The 21,503-nt window shown below is 35.7% G+C and overlaps 1 protein-coding gene across 3 annotated transcripts in view; it reads left to right on the top strand.

Annotated features, from left to right (window-relative positions):
* The window catches only part of LOC138180368 (ras-related protein Rab-37), a 175,022-nt gene that overhangs the window by 33,517 nt on the left and 120,002 nt on the right, over window positions 1–21,503 (top strand). For all 3 annotated transcript variants that reach the window (XM_069114164.1, XM_069114163.1, XM_069114165.1), the window contains exons 2-3: window positions 5,338–5,452; window positions 14,013–14,270. In XM_069114164.1, coding sequence (XP_068970265.1) covers window positions 5,390–5,452; window positions 14,013–14,270 — 321 coding nt within the window. In that variant the 5' untranslated portion in view covers window positions 5,338–5,389. The remainder of the gene's footprint in view (window positions 1–5,337; window positions 5,453–14,012; window positions 14,271–21,503) is intronic.

The following is a 21,503-nucleotide window of genomic DNA, read 5'->3' as shown; positions in this document are numbered from 1 at the left end:
GTAGATTGCATCGCGTCGTCCAATTTTCCCGCAAAATGAAAACTCGCCCGCTAGCTTCTTCCTCCTCCTTGTATCCCAACTATAAAGAAACGAAAACTCGAGAGCAGAGACGCGTTTCTCTCTTGCACTGCCGTCGCTGCGCGCGGAGGGAGATGCCGGAGCGAGATAAGCGACGCGCCTGCTTTCCAATTCGCAACGGATGATCGCGCGGCAGAAGTGCGTGAGAGGTAACGTGGGCGGGTGGAACTTATTGCGGTGGGTGGGCCAGGCAGCGAGCGTGCGACAGAGACCGCCAACGGAACCCGTTTCTCCTCTATCCTCGTGTGCACTGGCTCGTGAAGCCGACAAAGACAAACCCAGACAGAGAACGAATCCATTAAACAAGCACCAACATCGTTGAATCGATTCGTCGAACGAAGAGGGAATACGTAAGAAAAAGGGGAAGACTTATTGCAGAAAGTGAGACAAGGATAGACATATGTATAGAACGAACAAGAAACGAAGATAGAAGATATTCGAAGCGGGAGAGCGAGAAAAGGACAAACACAGAAGCATTAGAGGACGGATAAAGATAGAAGATATTCGGAGCGGGAGAGTGAGAGAAGGATAAACGTACGTGAAGCGTCAAAGGACAGATAAAGATAGAAGATAGATGGAGCGGGAGAGCGCCGGGGCTGCAAAAAAATGTGCGTGACGCGAGTCAAGAACGACAGAGATAGGGGGAACAGAGTTGTTCCGTGGAACCAAAGAGGGACAGGTATACAATGTGAAACAAGAAGAAGAAAGATAGAGATAGCGATATACGATACTGTGAGGGAACGACGAAAGCGGAGAAAAAACTGTGCACGCAAGCCTGTCGGAGGAGGAGCGATGTATATACTGAACAAGGAGAGACGATTAGACGAGGATAGTCTTATAAGTAGCATGTTAGAGCGACAAAGAAAGGGAGCGACTAGCGTTTGAATGGAACAGAGAACATGAATTAAAGAAAAAAAGAGACTGTCTAGTATGAAATAAAGGGAGATGGAGCATATATAGAGCGACTAGTGGAACGAAGAAAGGAGAGTTATATGCTACTGGATAGGGAAGAGTATCATTGAGAGAAAGATAGTCGATATGGGTGGCAGATTGTTTGACAGAGACTGGAACTTTGAGTGGAACGTATGGAACATGAGAATGAAGATATTATGAACGTGATGAGGACGAGGATGGAAGATAGTAGATACGACGGTAGTGTACAGGGCACTGGGCACGGTAGTGTCGAGTATGTATTGGCTGTGAGTTCGTGGGAGAGAAAAAGATGGGGATATTCTGTCGTTGTTTCGTATGAAGACTACAGTAGAAGAACACAAGTTAAATCTATTCTTTACAGAGAAACGATTTTAAAATTCAGGGTGCTGTCCATCAATCTCATGTTATCAAAGTTAATCTTTTATTTCTTGCTGGTGCTGTTAATTCGTTCCTTCGTACTTTTCAAAAATGACAAAATATTGCTTGCCTTAATGATTATACCTCTAGTTTTCACAAAACTTCGTCAATTTACCAATTGTTTTTAAAAGACTTACTCCTTTTGACCTTAACAGATTGTTTTCTTTCTTAGATAAATCATACTAAAGTACTTGTTTCGTACTCGTAAATATCGACCTAAATACTCAAAATAAGGATTATGAATTGAGCGTGACAAGGTTGAGCGGGTTCTACTTTTATCAAAGTTTAATTTTAATCCCGACTTTATCTCCAAATTACGAGATCGTAGATTGCTGGATATAAATCGCGTGTAATATCTCAATGTTTTACTTCACACAATATTAAAGTGCCTACGTACTACTTATGTAGGTACTTGTGGAAAATGTCATAAAGCAAAAGGTTAGAGAGTAGGGTCACGCGGAGGTTAATATATAGGTGACTACGCTACATGTACGTAGATTAAATAAAATTGCTATTATAACCTTCACCTGCAGAGAGGGTTAATAATGATCAAAAAAATTCTCCGAATACTTAGCAACGCATAATTTGTTAAAATAAGCTATAGAAATTACAATGTAAGCTCCTCGATTCTTCCTTCGAATCATTCTTCATTTTTAATGTTGAAGTTTAAGCGAAGAGTTATTCGAAGAGTCGTGTAGTACTTGCGCATATTCCATACTATGAGTTAAACAGGTTTGGTATCTTTTTGCAAATGATATTACCTAGTCCTTTCAAGGTAATTGCACGGAGACGTCAATTACAAAAATTAACTGGATAATTTTCCCACGATTGTATTTACTGATGGGGAGATGCGAGTGTGCAAATTGGCCCGGGATAATGGCGACAACGTGACGCAGGCATCCGGCCAAAGAAACCGGCCCAATTTTAACCAACTTCATGAAATGAAGTTAAACTATGTTAATAGTCGCTAGCTTAATGAACAATTTTCGTAATTTGCGTCTGTTTTACAAACTTGTAAATCCATTTTTCAAATTTCTGTCTCGACTGAGATAACGAGGATCGTTAGACTAAAAAAATCGTGAACGATCCGGCTCCGATTTGGACGTAACGATCGATTTTATTTTATATACAGTAGTTTTTTCGAATGAGAATGGCTGATAGAACAACATTTTTATGCATTTTTTTAAATTCTTCGTTGACTAGCATTTTCTTCTAACACGTTAGAGAGCATTCAATTTTTGTTAACAACATTTTCTTCCATCTGTAACCGTTTTTGAGTTGCCTCTTAAGGGATATAAGAAAAGGGATAAAAGGAATCGGACTTTGGAGGCTGATGTTATTCTTTTAAACTTGAGTTTCCGCAGCTAAAAAAACATGTATCTACTATATTTGGCTGTTCTTTAAACCTACAAAGTTTTATCCAAATCGTTCGCGAACGTTCCTTGTTAATTTATTAATGAAAATTAATATCAGGGAATATATCTTCATTCTGCTTAAGGATATAGATACATAATTTCATTCTATGAATTATTAGTGTGCCATTATGCTAGCATTGCGTGCGAAGTTTCAACTTTTCGCAAACGTTGCTTTGAATATTTCGCAGTCCAATTTTAATTTTTAATTACACATTAAGTCTCTTAGTTATAATTTTATTTCTACTAATTGCTTTTAATTTTAATTGAAAATCTTATGATCTTTGCGAGCAACACGGTCGAATGATTAGGCACTGAAAGAATCAAATAAGGGAACTTTATTTATTGTTGCTGAAACTTAAGAAACGGATAGGTCTTCGCTAAAAAAGATTAAGAAAACTTTGATTTGGGTAGGCAAGCCTAACTCTAAGCTTTTGGAAACTTTTTACGTCTTTTGCGAGCAACATTACAATTACATAATTTGGTAAGAAAAGAATTAATTAAGGAAATTCTTTGCCACTTTTTCAATACTCCATCGAATCTATAATTTACGAAACAATGGAGAAATTCGTTTAAACCTTCGTCAGTTTCAGCGCGCTCCTGGTAGTAAAAATATCGCATGTTTCCGCTGACGAAGCATGTTTCTGCGAGCCGACGCGCAATTTTTAACGATGTTTGCTCGTCTAGATTCGCGTCCTGGTATTTTCCTCGAACTAACGAACTTTCGTTTAGGAAACTCGCGTCGCGATGCCGCGCTTTTCAATCCGCTTAACGTGGTTTCATTTATGCAAAAGTGACGGCGCGCACGTTGAAGATTGTTCGGCTCCCTCGGGGCTAAATCCGATCTGTTTACGCAACCGTGACTTCCAGACGACTGCAAATTGCCACGTAAATGTATTACCGAACGATCTCGTTAATTTCTACAAGTGTTTCTGTCGTCTTTATCGTTTCGTATCAATTCTACGCTCACTGTAAGACACATACCATTAACAAACAAACAGTATTCCTTAACATTACGTGTACGAAGAAATATTACAATGTTGCGAAGATTAAGACATTTATAAAAATCTGATAAATTTCAATGAGCATTATATTATTATGATTATTATAAATTACTATTTCGTTCGAGATCTTAAATTATAAATAACTGATATATTTAACACTAGAACCTGCCTGCAATATGTACTCAAATGTTCTATATTTAAATCAATGTATATATTTATATTTATATTTCAAATGATATTAATTAAAAGAAATGAATCTATAAAATTGTGATTTTCTAAATAATGATATGTAATGATATGTGACGAGTTTGATAATTCTAATGTCAGTATCATAATAATATTCGCCATAATAATAATGTATAAACAACAATTAATTTCTTTAGCATTTGTAGGTATTTATCACGTTTCTCGATGACTATATTATTGTAACCAGTCGCAAGATTCGTGATTTTTTCAAAAATTTTTAGCACAATCTTGTATCTTCTATCATAGCTTTTTCTTTTAGTAAATATAAAAAGATACTATTATGATACGATAATACACATGATAATAGGAAGAAGAAAAAGCATTGGAGTACAATTGGCGGCTACAAACAAACTGGTCGGCTGAACGGTCGATTGATGAGAAATTGTAGTGAATCGCTTTGTATGAACGCAAACATTTGGTCGGCTAGTTTCGTCGACCATCGACTAGTCTACTTGATCAATTTTAGTCGACAGATTTAGTCGACCCGGCCGTAGCCGTCTTAACGGACACTTTGTTTGCATAACAGAACGTTCAAATAACAAAGTACCTATTCGGATAATTTGAAGTATTATTGAAAAAATAATAGACCTATTTTCTTCTTGTACTGTTTGAAACGTAAAATGTAAAATACGAAAGATAGAAAAGAAAATGTTCAACGTGGAATTAATGTCAAAAATAGAAAACAAAAATATTGAGCATATTTTCTTCTCGAACCGTTCAAAATGTAAAATACGAAATTTAAAAAAAAAATTGAATTAATGTTAAAGATATTCCTTAACCTCCGCGTATTTTTGAACAAGTAATAAACCTATTGTCTTCTTTTGCATTGTTCGAAATGTAATACATAAAATATGAAACGTAAAAAAATACAAAATTTTCAACATTGAATTAATGTTAAAAATATTCCTTAACCTCTGTACCTGGTTAAAAGAGTTAAGGTCTAAGTAAACTTATAAAAGGAAAAATTCATCCCTTTATGGTTTATGATCTGAAACAGTGAACCCTCGCCCTAAAAAAGCTTATTTCAGTAAGCAAAACAACCCTTCGTCACCTAACCCCATACTGAAGCCATATTGCTATAATTTGCCCTCATAAATGGCGAAACTCTTTGCGAATGTCATAATCGACAAGGGATGTTGCGTATTCGTTTATCAAGTATTCAGCCCCTCGCGAATTCCCTCGAATCGAATTACGAGCTTACAAATCTGCTCCCATTCACTGACTAACGGTGCTTTCTCTCTTAACAGAGATCTGATGTGACGTCGTTGAACAATCTGGTGGGCCGTGTAAAGGGGCAAAATGAGGGGTGGCAGTGGTGACGTCCCTCCCATGGTCACCGTCCCCGCCTCCGCGTCTCTTAACGTGAGTATACCGTACATTTTTTCCTATCAACTAAGCTTGGAATTAATATCTGTTTCACGGAACCTAAGAATTTGAAAGGATGTCAACTTAGAATTTCTTTGCCTTGCAACACTATTTCATAAAAAATCTATAGAAGTAAAGAAAATTCTTGCTGCTACCTGTAACATTAATTTCAAACTAACGAGATTTAATAAACAGATTTCTTGTAAATTTATAAAGATAATACAATTTTACGCGGTACTTAATGTACATATACAAAAAGACAAAGAAATATTTACCTACTCGATCAATTCTAGAAACTCATGATGGATCCTGATAATTATGGACAATAGGACAGACGTTTCTCGGTATACGTTTAATCAGAGACTATAGTTGCATGGCTAATCACATAGTTACACGAATTACGACTGCCGCGTGGCGGTGCGATTCTAATGTGTACAAGGCCGCTATACAAAAAATAATCGATATACGTATGATTAATATTAGGTTGTCCGAAAAGTGTCTTTCTTTTATAGACCCGTCTTTTACAACGACGCATCTTTATACAAACATGAAACCTAATCTGTCGAACGTTGTGATCTTTATTTTGATAGAACAAAATGGATCATACGTAATTCGATAAAATAATATAAAATAGAAAATGATGTGCATTCATTATTTCCTTATAAAACGAAAGAAACTTTTCAGGCGACCTAATATTATCGAAAATTTGGATCGTTACTTTTCAAATAACTGTCTTAAAAAATTACGAAAACCAGAAAAATAAAGATACCACGCGTCTCCTATAAAAAGCAAACTTCAAAAGGATCAAAGTTTCTCTTCGGCAGCTCCTTATAAGTATACCTCAGCCATCATCCACCTTGGTAATACACAATCTGCGTAATGTATTGCCATCACGTGACGACCAAATCCCAGGAGGATTTTTCAAAGTGTCGCGAGCCCGTTTCCCGCGGGATGATTTCGTAAGCCAATTACCGCGGGCGAGTTTATCGTCACCGCGGAACCGGGCCGTCGTTGAGCAACGCGAAAACCGGTGCTGCAAGTATTCCGCTCGACAGTCGTGTACGTAGGCCTCCATCGATCCTCTCTGGATCGAACAGACGATCGATTCGATCGTGGATAGCCCGCGCGATAACGAGGGTTTCATCCGAACGGAAGGAACATGCTCCTTTTCCCCTTTTTGCTTTTCGATGACACGAACTGCGTCCCCCTTTTCCTTCTTTTTGGATTCTTAAGAGGATTGGAACATCCTCGCAGACATCGCGATGGAAAATGTTTTCGAGATTATTTTTCGTTGGGATTAACGATGAAGCGAGGATTTGAAAATAGTAGGATGGGATTTCAAATGTGCATTTTTTGCAATAATGAGGCTATTAATGTGTTATCAACGGAGTCGACGTTTTTAATCTTTAACGTTGAGGTCGAGAGACATTTTGACATACACCGGCGTACACAAGTATTAGGACGTCAACTGCTATTTAATACAAGTTGTATGCTTTTCACTGTTTTTATCTTCTAAGTATTTTATTGTAAATCAGTAGTTTCATTTATACTATTCGCGTCTTATAACGTAAAATGCCAAATAAAGTAAGATTTGTTAGAGTTTTTCAATAGATATAACGAGTAGGCGTTGTAATATTTATGGCTGCAGTGCAGGTATCGGCAAAAATTTGTCAGAACTGGAATAAAATATCTTTCAGAATAAAATGCGTTAATGGACTGCGAATGTTTACGCAAATTCACATTTGTACCGACATAAGGAAAAAGCTGGAACCTGAATACAAAATCACTTTCAGTTGCTAAATATTGTGAAGCATACTATACTTTGCATATGTTACACATTTGTGTATGTATAAATGTTACTTTTATCTTGTATACCACTATTCAAAAGTATTCAGCTACTTGTTTATTTTTGATAAGATATATTTCAATTAGAAAACTGCTGTCAAATCAAACTGCGATAATTTGCTTCTAGTACAATACATATTATCTGTATCATAATTCGATTAAATTCATTTTCGGAAGTCAGTAAGCGACAATAAAACTGTTGTTCGTAATTGTTCTACCTTACAGAACTACTTTGTCAGTTTAGTTCAGATTAAGAAGGATATTCTATATAGCCAGAAAGATTCCTGATGTTAATACAACTAGCAATATTTAAGTGGTAAATTTATATACCATTATATTTAGTAAACACTAAAACAAATTATTTCTGTGATTTTTAATACGTAGGCAATATATATCTATATCTTGGTGATTGCATAGAAAGGCAGAACGCGTTGCTTTCAGTTATTAATTTACCATTCATTTGTACAACTTGGTAAAATTTCCATATTGTTACTATAAATCGACCAAAATCGCCGAATACTTAAATGTAGTATATACTTCTGTATCATCTCATTTTTGTACACGTAGCTACTATTAGATTGTCCAAAAAATGTCTTTCTTTTACAGACACTTCTTTTACAACGACGCATCTTTATACAAACATGAAATCCTATCTGTCGAACGTTGTAATCTTTATTTTGATAGAACAAAATGGATCATACGTAATTCGACAAAATAATATAAAACGGAAAATGTTGTGCATCTGTATTTCCTTATAAAACGAAAGAAACTTTTCGGACGACTTAATACTTTTATCTCATACATTTTTGTACATGTAGATACTACTTTTATCTCATATATTTTGTTATATCGACGTAATTGTCTATAGGTCACTGAACGCTAGTCTATTTTGCGCAAAATGATACTTTTGACATTATGTAATTTCAACATTCAACGCGAATGCTAACTTTATTTCATAATACACAGCATATATTTATAGATGATATTTCATAGTGTAAAATGTATATTTTAATTCGACTAAGTATCTTACAGATAAGCAATAGAATCAAAGCAGGAAGTCGTTATCTACATTCTAACGATCGTTTAGCTCGAACCGAGCAAGTATCCGCTGAATTATGAACAAGAATTTTATAATTTTTGCCACGTAGTAAAAGAAAGAAAAGAAAAGGCGAAGTATGACAGAATAAACGAGCCATAACGATTTAAAAACGCGAACAGCTATCGGTTATTTACTTGCCGCAAACTTAGTAAAAATTCATTAACAGAAGCACGTGATTTGGCATAGAAGTACAAGCACCAACATGCGAGTTCGTAATGCTTCGCCCTCCATTTCTTTTTGGCCAGCAGACCGCCCTGTGTCGAGCCGTGTCGGGACTTAGGGGTAGTCCCACCCCTAACCACGGCTCACAACGTTCGTGCCCCATGAATTTATCATGTTGCTCCTGATAGAAGCCAGCTACCGATTAGGTAGGCTGTATAAAGCGAGAAATTAGCATTCTCGAGGGAGAACCGAGTAGGATCGTGACGCGCCAAGCGTTTAGGAACGGAAGCGCCACGATTGGATTAAATTATTGCAGCCTCCAGCGTGATTGATCACTACCGCTCTCCTTGGGACGATGAATTGATTAAAATCAATTTTAATCTTGTCTCTAAACTTGTTTTTATACTGTTCGATATTCTTCTAAAAGATTTCTTTCTGCTACGAACTTGCACGTTTCAAATGCTGGTTTATTTGTTACAACCAGGCTAATTGGACATTTTTTTGAACTATATAGAATAACTGAAGGATAAAAGTTAGGTGTCAAGAAAATCAAAGTGAGAAAAAGGAGGAAAACAACCTTTGGTTCTCGCATTTTAAGTACTTTTCGCACTGTTATAAATGTATAGTAGAATTTCTACTGCTAGTAGTAGATAGGTATAGTAATCTTAACGCACAGCAAGTAAAATAATTTTTCAATGTTATACAGTTTCCTTTTCTTAAAATTAGATTATCATAGAGTTGTGATATAAATATTCCCTGTAAAGAACATGGAATTTTTTATTTGTTAGAATTCTCGCTCTAGTTTCTGCTATCTTGTAATTTATATTTAGCGATAACTCGTCGAAGCTAATGTCGAAGCTGAAATTAAGATACAACTTTATGGAATTAAAATCATAATTCCGATATCGCAAGCCATGGGTTAATAAACGAGTCCATTTAATCGAAACAATATTATTTATTGCACGTTCATTCGACCAATTACCGCGTTAACCAACACCGTACCGATTTATTTCATTCTATCTCATCTCGTTCCACTCACTGTGACGTTTTAATAAGTAAAATCTCGAAATACGGTTGTGGAAACAACAAGATGTATCGTCGAGAAATGACGATTCGTGGAGACACGTATCCGACAAGGTTTCGTTTCTCGACCACGCCACGGAAATTAAATTTTCCGCAAGCAGATCGACGGACGACGAATGAAAAACTTGTCGCAAAGTAAGCAAGTTCTCGGGAAATCGTCTCTGTGCGATCATATCTATTCGATTGAGATTTATCGACGACTAACGAACGTTCGTATAACCAATAACTAAGCAAACTGGTTTACTGATAGCAACTATGCGAACGTTTTTGCATCGGAATGTTTAAACACGCAAGTGCGAAGTTTGATATTAGTGTAAAACCAGTAGTTTCGGTTGGAACGCGTAATAGTGGCAACTAAGAGCAGCGATAATATAGTATTCATACAGAATATAAAACAGCGTAAATTGTAGTATCGAGTAGAAATAATGATAACTCCTAAATATTACTATTATTACGAGTTAAATATATACTTGATAATATATAGAAATAATGCTGCATAAGAACCGAATAAAATTGTAGCACGTATAAACGAGTGGTTGAAGTTAATAATAGCATTCTAATGATTATAAAATAAACTGTAAAGGTAAAAGATAGTAGCGTTGCATAGAAACTGAAGTGTAAGAAATAGAAATATATAAGTTGATGAATATAATAATAATAAAAAATTCTAATGTAAAATTTCATTTTATTATTCTTTTGCTTTAATAATTATTGAGAATAATAGTAATTTGTAATAGAATTGACCAGTTTTGAGTATTGAACATACTATTATATATCTATAGCTTAGTATTACTATCTACGTAATGATAGCATATACTAACAGTTATTGAAAATAATAAAATTAGTAATAATTTTATTATTATTATATAGCTTGTCAGTAATATTTATCCAATAATAATATTCTTAATTGCATATTATTATACAGTTAAATTATGTTATCTCGAATTCACAATTGCAAATGATTATAAAATGGAACTAAACACGTGTTGTTTTATTGTTCACCACGATGTTCTGAACGTAGAATCGATACGTTTCTATAGCAGAGGACGAGAGTCATGTATGATTTATGGAAGTGTTCTGGTTACCAGGGAGAGGCGTCGAAGAAATCCGATGTAATCTCTCTTTCGCGCTGAACGAGCTTGAAAGTCGCGTATGAATCTTTCAGAGACGTTGTTCACTTTCTTTCCGAGTTTCTTCGGCGAACGAGCAAACTAAGCTCGAACATGTTTCAATATAAATGCTTCATTCGCCATTTTTCACCCTCTACTTATTTCTTTAACGTTTATTTACGTAATCCGCGTAATTTTTTCTTCCTTCTAAATCGGTTTCTATTCGTCGTTACAATTATAGTTTTATACATTTGAAGCGATTCCTCGATCCTTAGGTATCAAATTTTTCATCTTCAAAAGTCTGCTTTGTCCTTAAAGTTGTTTTAATCCATTTGAGCTTTCATATTACTCGTTTCGTTTCATTGAAAATTAAAATGTTATACCCACCGTTCAAGTGAAAACGTTTAAAACACTTTATAGAATATGCGGATTATCTTATAAATAATTATTATATAAGTTTCTACAGGATAGTTTATTAAACGAAAGTTTTATTCCTCCGTCGTGATAATTGATTATTGGGTAAATTTTTGTCTTGCTATTAATGCAACATTTTTTATTCGTTATAAAATATTATAAAGTGATGGTCCCAGCTGTGCTTTTCTCAGCAGTACCTTCCTAATTATTCTCTCTAATGAATAATGAAATTCACTGACTCAATGTCCATTTTCCTAGGAAAAGAGGAATTTTAAAGTTTCAGCTGTAAAAGGGTCTGTATAATGTCTATACAGAAAGATTAATATTTAACGTTTATAACAGTTAATAAATACTAACGATAAAATAAGATTCAAAAATTTGTCGCTTAAAAGATCTTATATAAATTGACGTACAAAATAAAACGTTCAAAATATCCAAACAACAATTTACCAGAACTCGTTCATTTATAAATAACTGATCATCGATAGACCTCGCATTTTTCTGCATTTAGAGGAACTTTGGAAGTGCAAGATTGCACAAAACGCAGATAATATGAAAAAGTACTTTGAAATGTCTCTCAGCATAGTGTTTTCTATAGTACTTGGCAAGTAGAACAATTTTCCACCAAGGTGCTACCTTTTAAACTGCATTCTCGAAAATATGAACTTGCATAAAGATTCGTAGTCTCATTAATCACTGGACTGGACTGTAGATTTTTATGCAGATTCATGTGTTTCATTAATTAAAAAAATAGAATTAATGTACCTACTAGATATTTCAGGGAGCTCCTGGATTAATTTTTTATTATCTTTAGCATACCATGCGCGTCCTGCGTAAATTTGACCTTTCTAATTTCCCATAAACGCATAAAAATCCACGTCCATCTGTTAATCCATTGATCGTGCAAAATTCCATTCAAATGTCGACTTCGTTTCTTCACCTCATTCTCGCAGCTTCGGTTTCATCAGTAGTCATCATTAGCGATCGTAGCGAGTACCACTATCGCTTGGCGTTTCGCTAATTGGCATCTGAAGAGATCGCAAGGCCGCGTCGCGTACCGATGGAGATGTCGACCGATCGAAGGACAGTTATTTCAACGGCCAGACACAGCAACGTGGTTGCGTGCGTGCTTCTACGAACTGGTTTTCTCGGTAGCTTTGATAATGCGACAGCCGTGCCTCGTTTTGCTGAGAATTATCGCGGCCCTCTCTGTACCACGAGCGTTTCTTCGCCATATACGCCGCCCCGGCACTGGCCGCGTCCTTCGGATTATAATAAAATATTAAGCGACCGGGATCACCAGTGCGGGGAGTCCGTCTTTCGATCGAGAAGCGACGTCCTCGTGAATTGCTCGTGAATTTACTATACCTATGGCGAGGGCTGGGGTGAGATCTGTGTAGGTGGTCGATATTGCCAGTCTGATAGCTAGTTGGCCGTGAGATTTGAGTTAAAACATCGTTAACCGGACAGATTACGCAGTAACTAACGCCTGTGGGCAGCGTCTTTTAGTTTTCGCGAAATGTTTCTCATGTGGGACGTATTGTCTGAATCTGAACCGTATGTCGAAGAACTATCATCTTCCGAATCATTAGTATTATTGTTCGGACAATTGTATAAATTTCATCGAGGATTTCTTCTTCGTTTAAAAATATTGAATCGATAAAGTATCTATTAGCTCGATGAATTAAAGTTTTTGGTCGATTGTAATTCAATTTAGAGTAATTGTTTGAATAATTTCAAGATTGATGGACGTTGCGTGAGTAATGTAGATTTAAGCTACTCTTGTGTCCAAAAGTAGAGGATTTTTGTTCATTTGAAACGCAAGATTCGATGAAATGGATTTGTTAAAAAATCCCCTGTAATGCGATATAATTTAACTTTCACAACGTTATAATACACGCGGTAATTATCAACTTCGTTTTGTAATTAACACATTCATTTATGGATATCATCGGTGTACTAACAACAAGTACCACACTCGATTATTTTTGCATTTTAATGCAATTTTATCTACTCCGTGAAGAAATGAATATTCATTTCATTATATCTAATTCTTATTCACTTTCAAAGCCTACTATAAATATGCAATGCCGTTAAAAAATTATGAGGAACGATTGACTTACTAATTTGCAATAGAGCAGAAAAACATCAGATTTTCACATTTAAATAACAAAACTGATAAATAGAATTTTCATAGAGCGCTGTAATATTTGTACAATGAATTGCTTTTGCTGCTATCGAATAAAATTAATCCTACGATAAAACATCTGTTATTAAAAAGCAAATATCTCTACATCATATTAACAATCTTTTTATTTATTTAACAAAATTTTATGTCACACACATAGTATACCATGAAGGGCAAAAGAAAGTGCAAAGGATAAAAAGTACGAAAAACAGCACAATTATAGAAAAAGAGAGTTATAATTGACAAAAACAATTGAATTATAAATAACGATATTATATAGATTGTCATCTTCGACATGGTAACAAATGTTACAATTACTACAATCAGCTTATTGTTAATGCAGTGTAGTTTTCATACAAATTTGCAATATTCTATAAAAATCACATTTACTCGAACAGATCTCGAATCTAACTTTCGGAGAGTACTATAATTTATACAACGAATTTCCTTTTCTACCACACAATTTTCACCATACAATAAAATTACTACTACGATGAATTATTAATAATCTGTTATTAAAAATCAGATATCTCTGTATCATTGCCACAATATTTTTATTATTAATCAAACCGAAAGACCGCTCCAAACAGAAGAACTATATCAATGGTGCCATAATTCATCGCGTGTTCACGTTTCCGGTCGATGTTTCACCCGCAGATCATGATGGGCGACGACAGCATGAGCGACGACGTGTTCGAGGTGGAAGACGATGTCTCCATGGCGGCTTCCAGCGGTTTAACACCGAGGTCTATGGGCCAACCTTTGACCATGACCCCTTCGCCGACCGGATATCGAGACTACAAGCCTCCAGCGGAAGTATTAGACGATAACTATGGCTACTCGTCCAGAGACTACGATAGTATGAGGAGTAGCCTGAAAAGGACCAAAGAAGAAGATTCCGGAATGGCGCACAAGGTGAGTTCTGTATACTTTTTCAATAACTAGCAGGATTATGGAATAATTCAAAGATTTTTAAAATAATTTCTAAAAATTATCGATATATTTTCTGGTCTATTTTTTGACATCCTATATGTTTACTTTCTGAGAGGATATGCACGAGGAAAATGGAGTTTAAATCCGGATCGAGTTGTATAGAAACGCGAACCTTCTTCGATATTATGTGGCGAATGGATTCGATGAAAATGGATTTATAGAATTCGTTTGAATGCGTTGGGAATTTGGAGACCTTATGATTAAAATGATATGGCTGGATCGAAAGATGAGACATTTGAAAGGATTTCGTGATGGAGATTCGAAGTTGTTTTGAGATAGTCTCTTTTAAAGGTTTCAAAGTTTCAGTAATACTACGTATTACGATAAAGTTTCCTAGAAATTGAATTATATTACGACGTAATTGGAACTCGATAAGGTTTCTAAAATTCTGATATATTCTCATAATCCAGGGAAATTTCAACCTACGAATAATTGCCTGAGTGTATGCTTTATTTGACGAATGAAATTTCAACCAGAATTTTCTTCTTCTTCGTCACAGATACAAAATTTGCCAATAAAATAAATTTCAAAAAATTGTATGTAACACACATAATATACCATGAAGGGGGAAAGAAAGTGCAAAGGATAAACAGTACCAAAAACAGCGGAATTTTAGAAAAAGAGAGTTATAATTAATAAGAACAATTATATTATAAATAACAATATTATAACACGGTAACAAATGTTGCAATTACTACAATAAGATTACTGTTAAAGCAGCACACAGATATTTGTCCGCCACTGCATCTATGAGACTTTTCTATAATTAGTATTCAAATACTTTCGTGTGCCACTATACATATACAGCACCTTCGTTTTCATGATATTACAACACCGGTGAGAATAAAGAATCAGCGACGACTTCACGAAAATCCATTCGCAAAATAACCGCATTATCTCATAAATCCTTAGGTCCTATTTTGCCTCTTCTGCATTCAATATCCACGAACATACAACTCTCCTACAACACGTCTAACACCCTGATCCTCCGATATCCTTACCACTGCTGACTTTTACTTTAAATCTTCTTCCCTAAAACCTGTGTCATGTACATCCGTAGCCAGCTCACATCCTGCACACTCTGTTTCCTTCAAAATCTATTTGCCCAACGTCTCGCCGTTACCCGCCGATGCAACATCCAACGTTAAGTACACGTTAGCTCTCGCGTGGATATTCCGAGTATTCCCGGCATGTATCCAGCCGAGGAAAAAAATATTCACCGCAAGAACGTCGTTTGATATTCATTACCGGCTCATTTGCATGATGGATGGGACACAGCGTTTCTCGGATGTAGCAGCAACAAGGTCAGTCATGCCTTCGTACCAAGGTCAAGCTGGCCTCCTCCCCGTGGCAAGCCTGTGGAATAATGATCGGGAATGCCCGAGGATCGCTGGTACGGCCCCCAACACGATCCACTACGTCCTTCCTTCGGCTTCTTCCTTTTCTTTTCGGCTCTGCTCTCGACAGGGAGACCCGTGCCTATCCCTCTTCCATCCTCGATTCGTCTCGTTCTTCTTCGTCGAACCACGACCCCGTTCACCGCCTCTTTCTTCTCAACGTTTTCTTTAACCATTCTTCTATCCCTTTTATGAATATCCTATCTATCTGCGTGTACGTGTTTTGCTTGTCCTGCCTTCTGCCTTTATGCTTGGCTTTTCACACCAATTTCATTTTTTCTTCCGGTTACATCGTTTTATTGTTTAGACGACTTTGTGTGTTTTATACCATTTTTTTTTTTTTTTTTTTTTTTTTTTGGAGATTTAAAAGGATTTCAGGGGATGAGAATCGTAAAAAGATACTTATCTTTATATTATATAGCTTTTATATAGCGATTATAAGCTTCGATCGAGGAATTTGAGTTTGGTGGGTCTTATTTATTTGGAAGTAGGTGCTATTTTATTTATTATAGTTGAGTAGATTGTAATTGAACAGCGATTGTGTTAGAAATTTGTATTTATAAAACGATGGTTTAAATTGTGGCATAGATAAAGCTCGTTAATATACAAGTATGCTGAAGGTTATATGTACTTTAAAGTTCATAATCTACATCGAATATTGCAGCTTTATTGAAGGTAAGAGAACATTATAAAACTTTAGGATGGTAGTTCCATTACTATTTGCCTATCATCCTACAATTCTCTCTTGCGTCTCAAATGAAAAAAAAAAAAAAGAATAAAAAGACAAAGATCTTCACTTCTAATAACCATTCACATAAAGTACGTATTACTATATAATTCTCATTTCTAATGCCTGGAACTGTCTCGATCTTTTTCTGGATATTCCCAAAGAAATAAGATACAATTTCTTCTCTCTTATATTATAAATAAAAGGGAGAAAAAGTAAACTAGCAACCATCTATAGAGCACAGCTATATAAATCCAATTCCTAATGCTTGCAATCGTCGTTTCGATCATTCCCTTGAAAAAGGAATAGGATACAATTTTCCTTCTCCCATTTAAAAAAGAAAACAGAAAAATCAGTTCTAACAAGTATTCTCTCAGAACACTGCTACATAAATCTCGAACCTAATGCTCGCAGTTGCCTCGATCCTTTCGTGGACATTCCAAACAGAATACGATACAATTTCCTCTCTGCCATTGCTAATAACAAAAAGGAAAAAGGCAGCCTAACAATCATCCGTTAGCAATCATCCATAGACCGCTACTATATAAATCTCATTTCTAACGTTTGGAATCACTACGATCGTTTCCTGCACGTTCCAAAAGGACTAGGATACAATTTCCTCTCTCCTATTTCTGATTAAAATAAGACAAAAAAAACCAGTTCTAACAACCATTCTCTCAAAGCATTTCTACATGAATCTCAATTCTAACGTTTGCAATTGTCTCGATCCTTTCGTGAACATTCCAACGAGAATACGATACAATTTATCCTCTTGCATTTCTAATAAAGAAAAAAGACAAATAAAGGAAAGAAAAATCAGTTTTAACAGCTATCCTCCTACAACGCCACTATATAAATCTCATTTCTAATGTCTGCAATCCTGACTCGATCCTTTCTTGGACAGTTCAAAAGGATTAGGATACAATTTGTCCTCTTGCATTTCTAATAAAGAAAAAAGACAAATAAAGGAAGGAAAAATCAGTTCTAACGGTCATCTTCCCACAACGCCACTATATAAATCTCATTTCTAATGTTTGCAATCCTGACTCGATCCTTTCTTGGACAGTTCAAAAGGATTAGGATACAATTTGTCCTCTTGCATTTCTAATAAAGAAAAAAGACAAATAGAGGAAAGAAAAATCAGTTCTAACGGTCATCTTCCCACAACGCCACTATATAAATCTCATTTCTAATGTTTGCAATCCTGACTCGATCCTTTCTTGAACAGTTCAAAAGGATTAGGATACAATTTGTCCTCTTGCATTTCTAATAAAGAAAAAAGACAAATAGAGGAAAGAAAAATCAGTTCTAACGGTCATCTTCCCACAACGCCACTATATAAATCTCATTTCTAATGTTTGCAATCCTGACTCGATCCTTTCGTGGACAGTTCAAAAGGACTAGGATACAATTTGCTCCGTAACATTTCTAAGTAAAAAGAAAGCCAAAAGAATCAATTCTAACAACCGTTCCACCGCAACGCTATCATATAAATCTCATTTCTAATGCCTGGAATCGTGTGGATGCTTTCCTGGCCGATTCGAAAGGAATAGAAAATAAAAGCAGATAGGGATTTTACGATCGACCGGAAGCGATATTCCGATTTGCCTGCGATTACAATGTGTCCGGCGTTTTACGATCAGACGGTGCGGAACGGTTACTGCCCCGATGCCGCGTCTCTCGAAGGAGATCTCGTTTTCTTGTGAGTCGCGAGATATCGTTCCGCGGTGGAGATCGTTAGTCAGGGCTGGCTCGTGCACGGCCGATTCTTGCACGCTTTCGCGTCGAACTGGTTTCACGTTTCGAACGAAACCCGCGTTTATCGGGCTCGGGATCGACCGCGGTTCTCTGCAACCTCGTATCGATAGCAGGGCCGATCTACGGTTTTACGCGGCCGTTCCTACGGCGTCGATTGAATTTTAGAATCTATTTCTGAAGCCTGGTCGATGGACGCGTAGTATCGCGAATGAGTATCTGCATGGTTTCGTCGATTCGTAGTAATGGTATATGAATAGAATTTAGTATGTTCTTAGTATAGCAAATTCGGATATACGCTATCGGCTATAGTTATCAGGGTATCAGCTGATATCTAGTACAAATTGCATGCCTTTTATCGCTTCCATATCCAGTTATTTTACTACAGATGTGTTGTTCCATTCGCATTAAATATGTTTCATGATGTAACGTACCTATTGAATGAAGTAACATTTGTTCGAATTTTCGAATAAGTGTGCCAATACTTACGATCGGCAGTGTATGTGATTATGATAAGAGGTAAATGTATAACGATAGGATTCGACTTAGCTATTTCTCCAACATGTATATAATATTATGGGGTATATAACATCATCTATATAATATTACGAGGGAATGCAAAGTAAGATTCAAGTAGTTTTGAAAGATCCTATTATAGTACCTCGTGTATAAAACTCGAATAGATCGCAACGTTCTACGATAAAGTAGGAAAATAGATTTTATACGAAAATCACCTATTATCTTATTATGTTTTCTATTTCGTTATATTTGTCTGTGCGTAGCGTAAATAATGTAAATTTAATTAATTATTGGGAATTATTGGGAAACAAATCATATTATGAAAGAGCTAAATAAATACATCTGTCGTTTGGTTATTTTTGTTCAGATTTATCGCTAGAAATATCAATAGAATCTATTCCTCCTATGACATATTTTACAGACAGAGGGTGCCTGTATGTGTATACTATGATTAAATTGCATCAAATGATATATTCGTAGAAGATATTGATATTACGAAAAGGATTATTTGTAATTTCTAACATTACTTTCAATTTTCTCTCACCATCTTGACTTTTTATTTCATTTTGTGCATACCAGTTCAGCTACAAAAAGCGCAAGAACGTGTTATATTTCTACTAATTAGTCTAATTATATTATTCGCTTCAGTAATACTATTCACGAATCTTTGCTGGTAGCGGTAATTACCGATAATTTCCTGTATCTCTGTCGTCCATATATTTCCTAATCAATTCTTTTATTTGCATTCAACGTACCGTCAACATTATGTTTATATTAATTAAACATTATTTATCGACCTGATACGATGTAAAGTATTTAATCATATTCATACAGTGTAAATTCTACAGATTTTTAAATTCTTCAGAAAAATATACCAAATAACGTCTGAAGAATAATTAGCATAAATATCCAAAACATCTAATGTATACCTTCATAATGCTCTAAATTATATGTAAAGTATCTAATAAATAAAATATCTAATAAAGTATCTAATAAATATCCAATTTTCATCAAACAATCGCTGCGCCGAAAATTGTGAAAGTCTCCACTACGATAACAAAGGAAAGAACATCGTTGGAGGTGCATGATTCGCGAAGCGTTTTCAGGATGTCACGGCAATTAACGAGGGAATCCTCGGGGTCTGATTCGAGGGAAGGAGCCAGAACTGCTCCAGTGATCGGCAGGGCGAAGTAAAACCGGTAGGGGGTCCACGGTCCTGAGCCGGTTCTTGCCTCGCATTTTCTTCCAGCGAGTATTCACTCCTATAAGGGATAATTGAAGAGCTGGGTGCGCTGCAACCGGCTGTACTGTTGCAAATCTTTCGGCAAGAAGGGAGGCTCGTGCACTTTACAATCGATTCGAGAAACCACGTTCCTTTTGTTCAATTTACTATCAAGTATCTTTCGGATACTATGTGGTTCGTCATCGTCATGACTGGACTGTGGATATTTATACAAATTCGTAAATACTTCGATGAAGCTGACAATGAAAAAGATGGAGCCCAGGTAGAAAATTGCTTTATTTATTAAATATTATGGAGTTTTGGGTATTTTCTATATACTCTGTGTATTACGTGCATTCTGTACATTTTTGCATTTTCATATTTAAATGTATCAAAATTCGTAGTCTATGACAGTGTCAAACGAATTCATTGCTTCTACTAATCGATGGATTTTCTGATGTGCAATTGTCTAGTGCTCATAAATTCCTGAGCCTCTTAAATCTGAAACTTATCTGAAATTTACTAATCTCAAACGTAGAACAACTGCAACTTTAGTAAGTTTAGATAGTAAATTTTTGAACCATAGCGTGATTTAGTTTTTCTTATGATACGTACGATTGATCGATATCGAGCCCATTTTGTAATTACAATATCCATTTGTGCAATAAGTATCCATACGCACAGTACGATATAAATCAAGTATAATTCAAGTATAATTCTAAAAGATACGAGAAACATTTTTTGAATAAAAATATTCCTGGGTATACGAGATTCTTTTTGCGAATGACCAAGTTCAACGCTCGGTAGGCATGCATGGACCATTTATTTTGAAAGTGGTGCAAGTTCATTTTTTATTGTTTCGAGAAAATTAAAGATTGTCATATTAATCAATTGAAAAATATAAAATAATTATGTCAAGTCTGGCAATGTTTCTACTAATTCATCAATATGTAATTTCATTATATAAATTTCTTTTAGACGAATTTATCTAAAATTATATATATTTATGGGTTGTAAATGGACTTACATCACTTTCAAAATAAATAATATTCCATACGTAAGTATATTTTCCACAGAGAATTAAAAGATAATTATTTTTTCTTCTCACGCAATTAGATAGGTAAGAGATCCTCGTTAAAGAAAATCCATCGCTTGAAGTGACCGCCATAGAAGGCTATAAACGATTAACCTAATTCAGACCTATAAACCATTAAGAGGAACATGAAATTAAAGAGCAAACAGCATGGACCAACGAATGATCTTCGATCAAGTGTATATGTTATTCCAAGTGTTCATGGTTCTCCAGGTTCGATCAATAGGCTGATTCACAGCACTCGACGTAGTAGAGAGGTGACTAGACTGTGTGGGTGGATTAAGAGCACAATTGGCTATGGTCGAGTGTTTGAGCCGGACGGCGCTACTACTGGAATATGATTAAGTCGTTGCTCGATACATTGCGTCGTCGTGGCTTAACGTCGAATCCGGCTGATTTTGACCATTCATGGGGAAATTACGTATTTCCGGTTGCATCGATC

Source organism: Bombus flavifrons, chromosome 5 (genome assembly GCF_040668555.2).
Source record: "Bombus flavifrons isolate JBK064 chromosome 5, iyBomFlav1_principal, whole genome shotgun sequence".
Taxonomy (NCBI): Eukaryota; Metazoa; Arthropoda; class Insecta; order Hymenoptera; family Apidae; genus Bombus; species Bombus flavifrons.
Note: the sequence above shows the minus strand (reverse complement) of the source record. Positions and strands in the feature narration are given on the sequence as shown.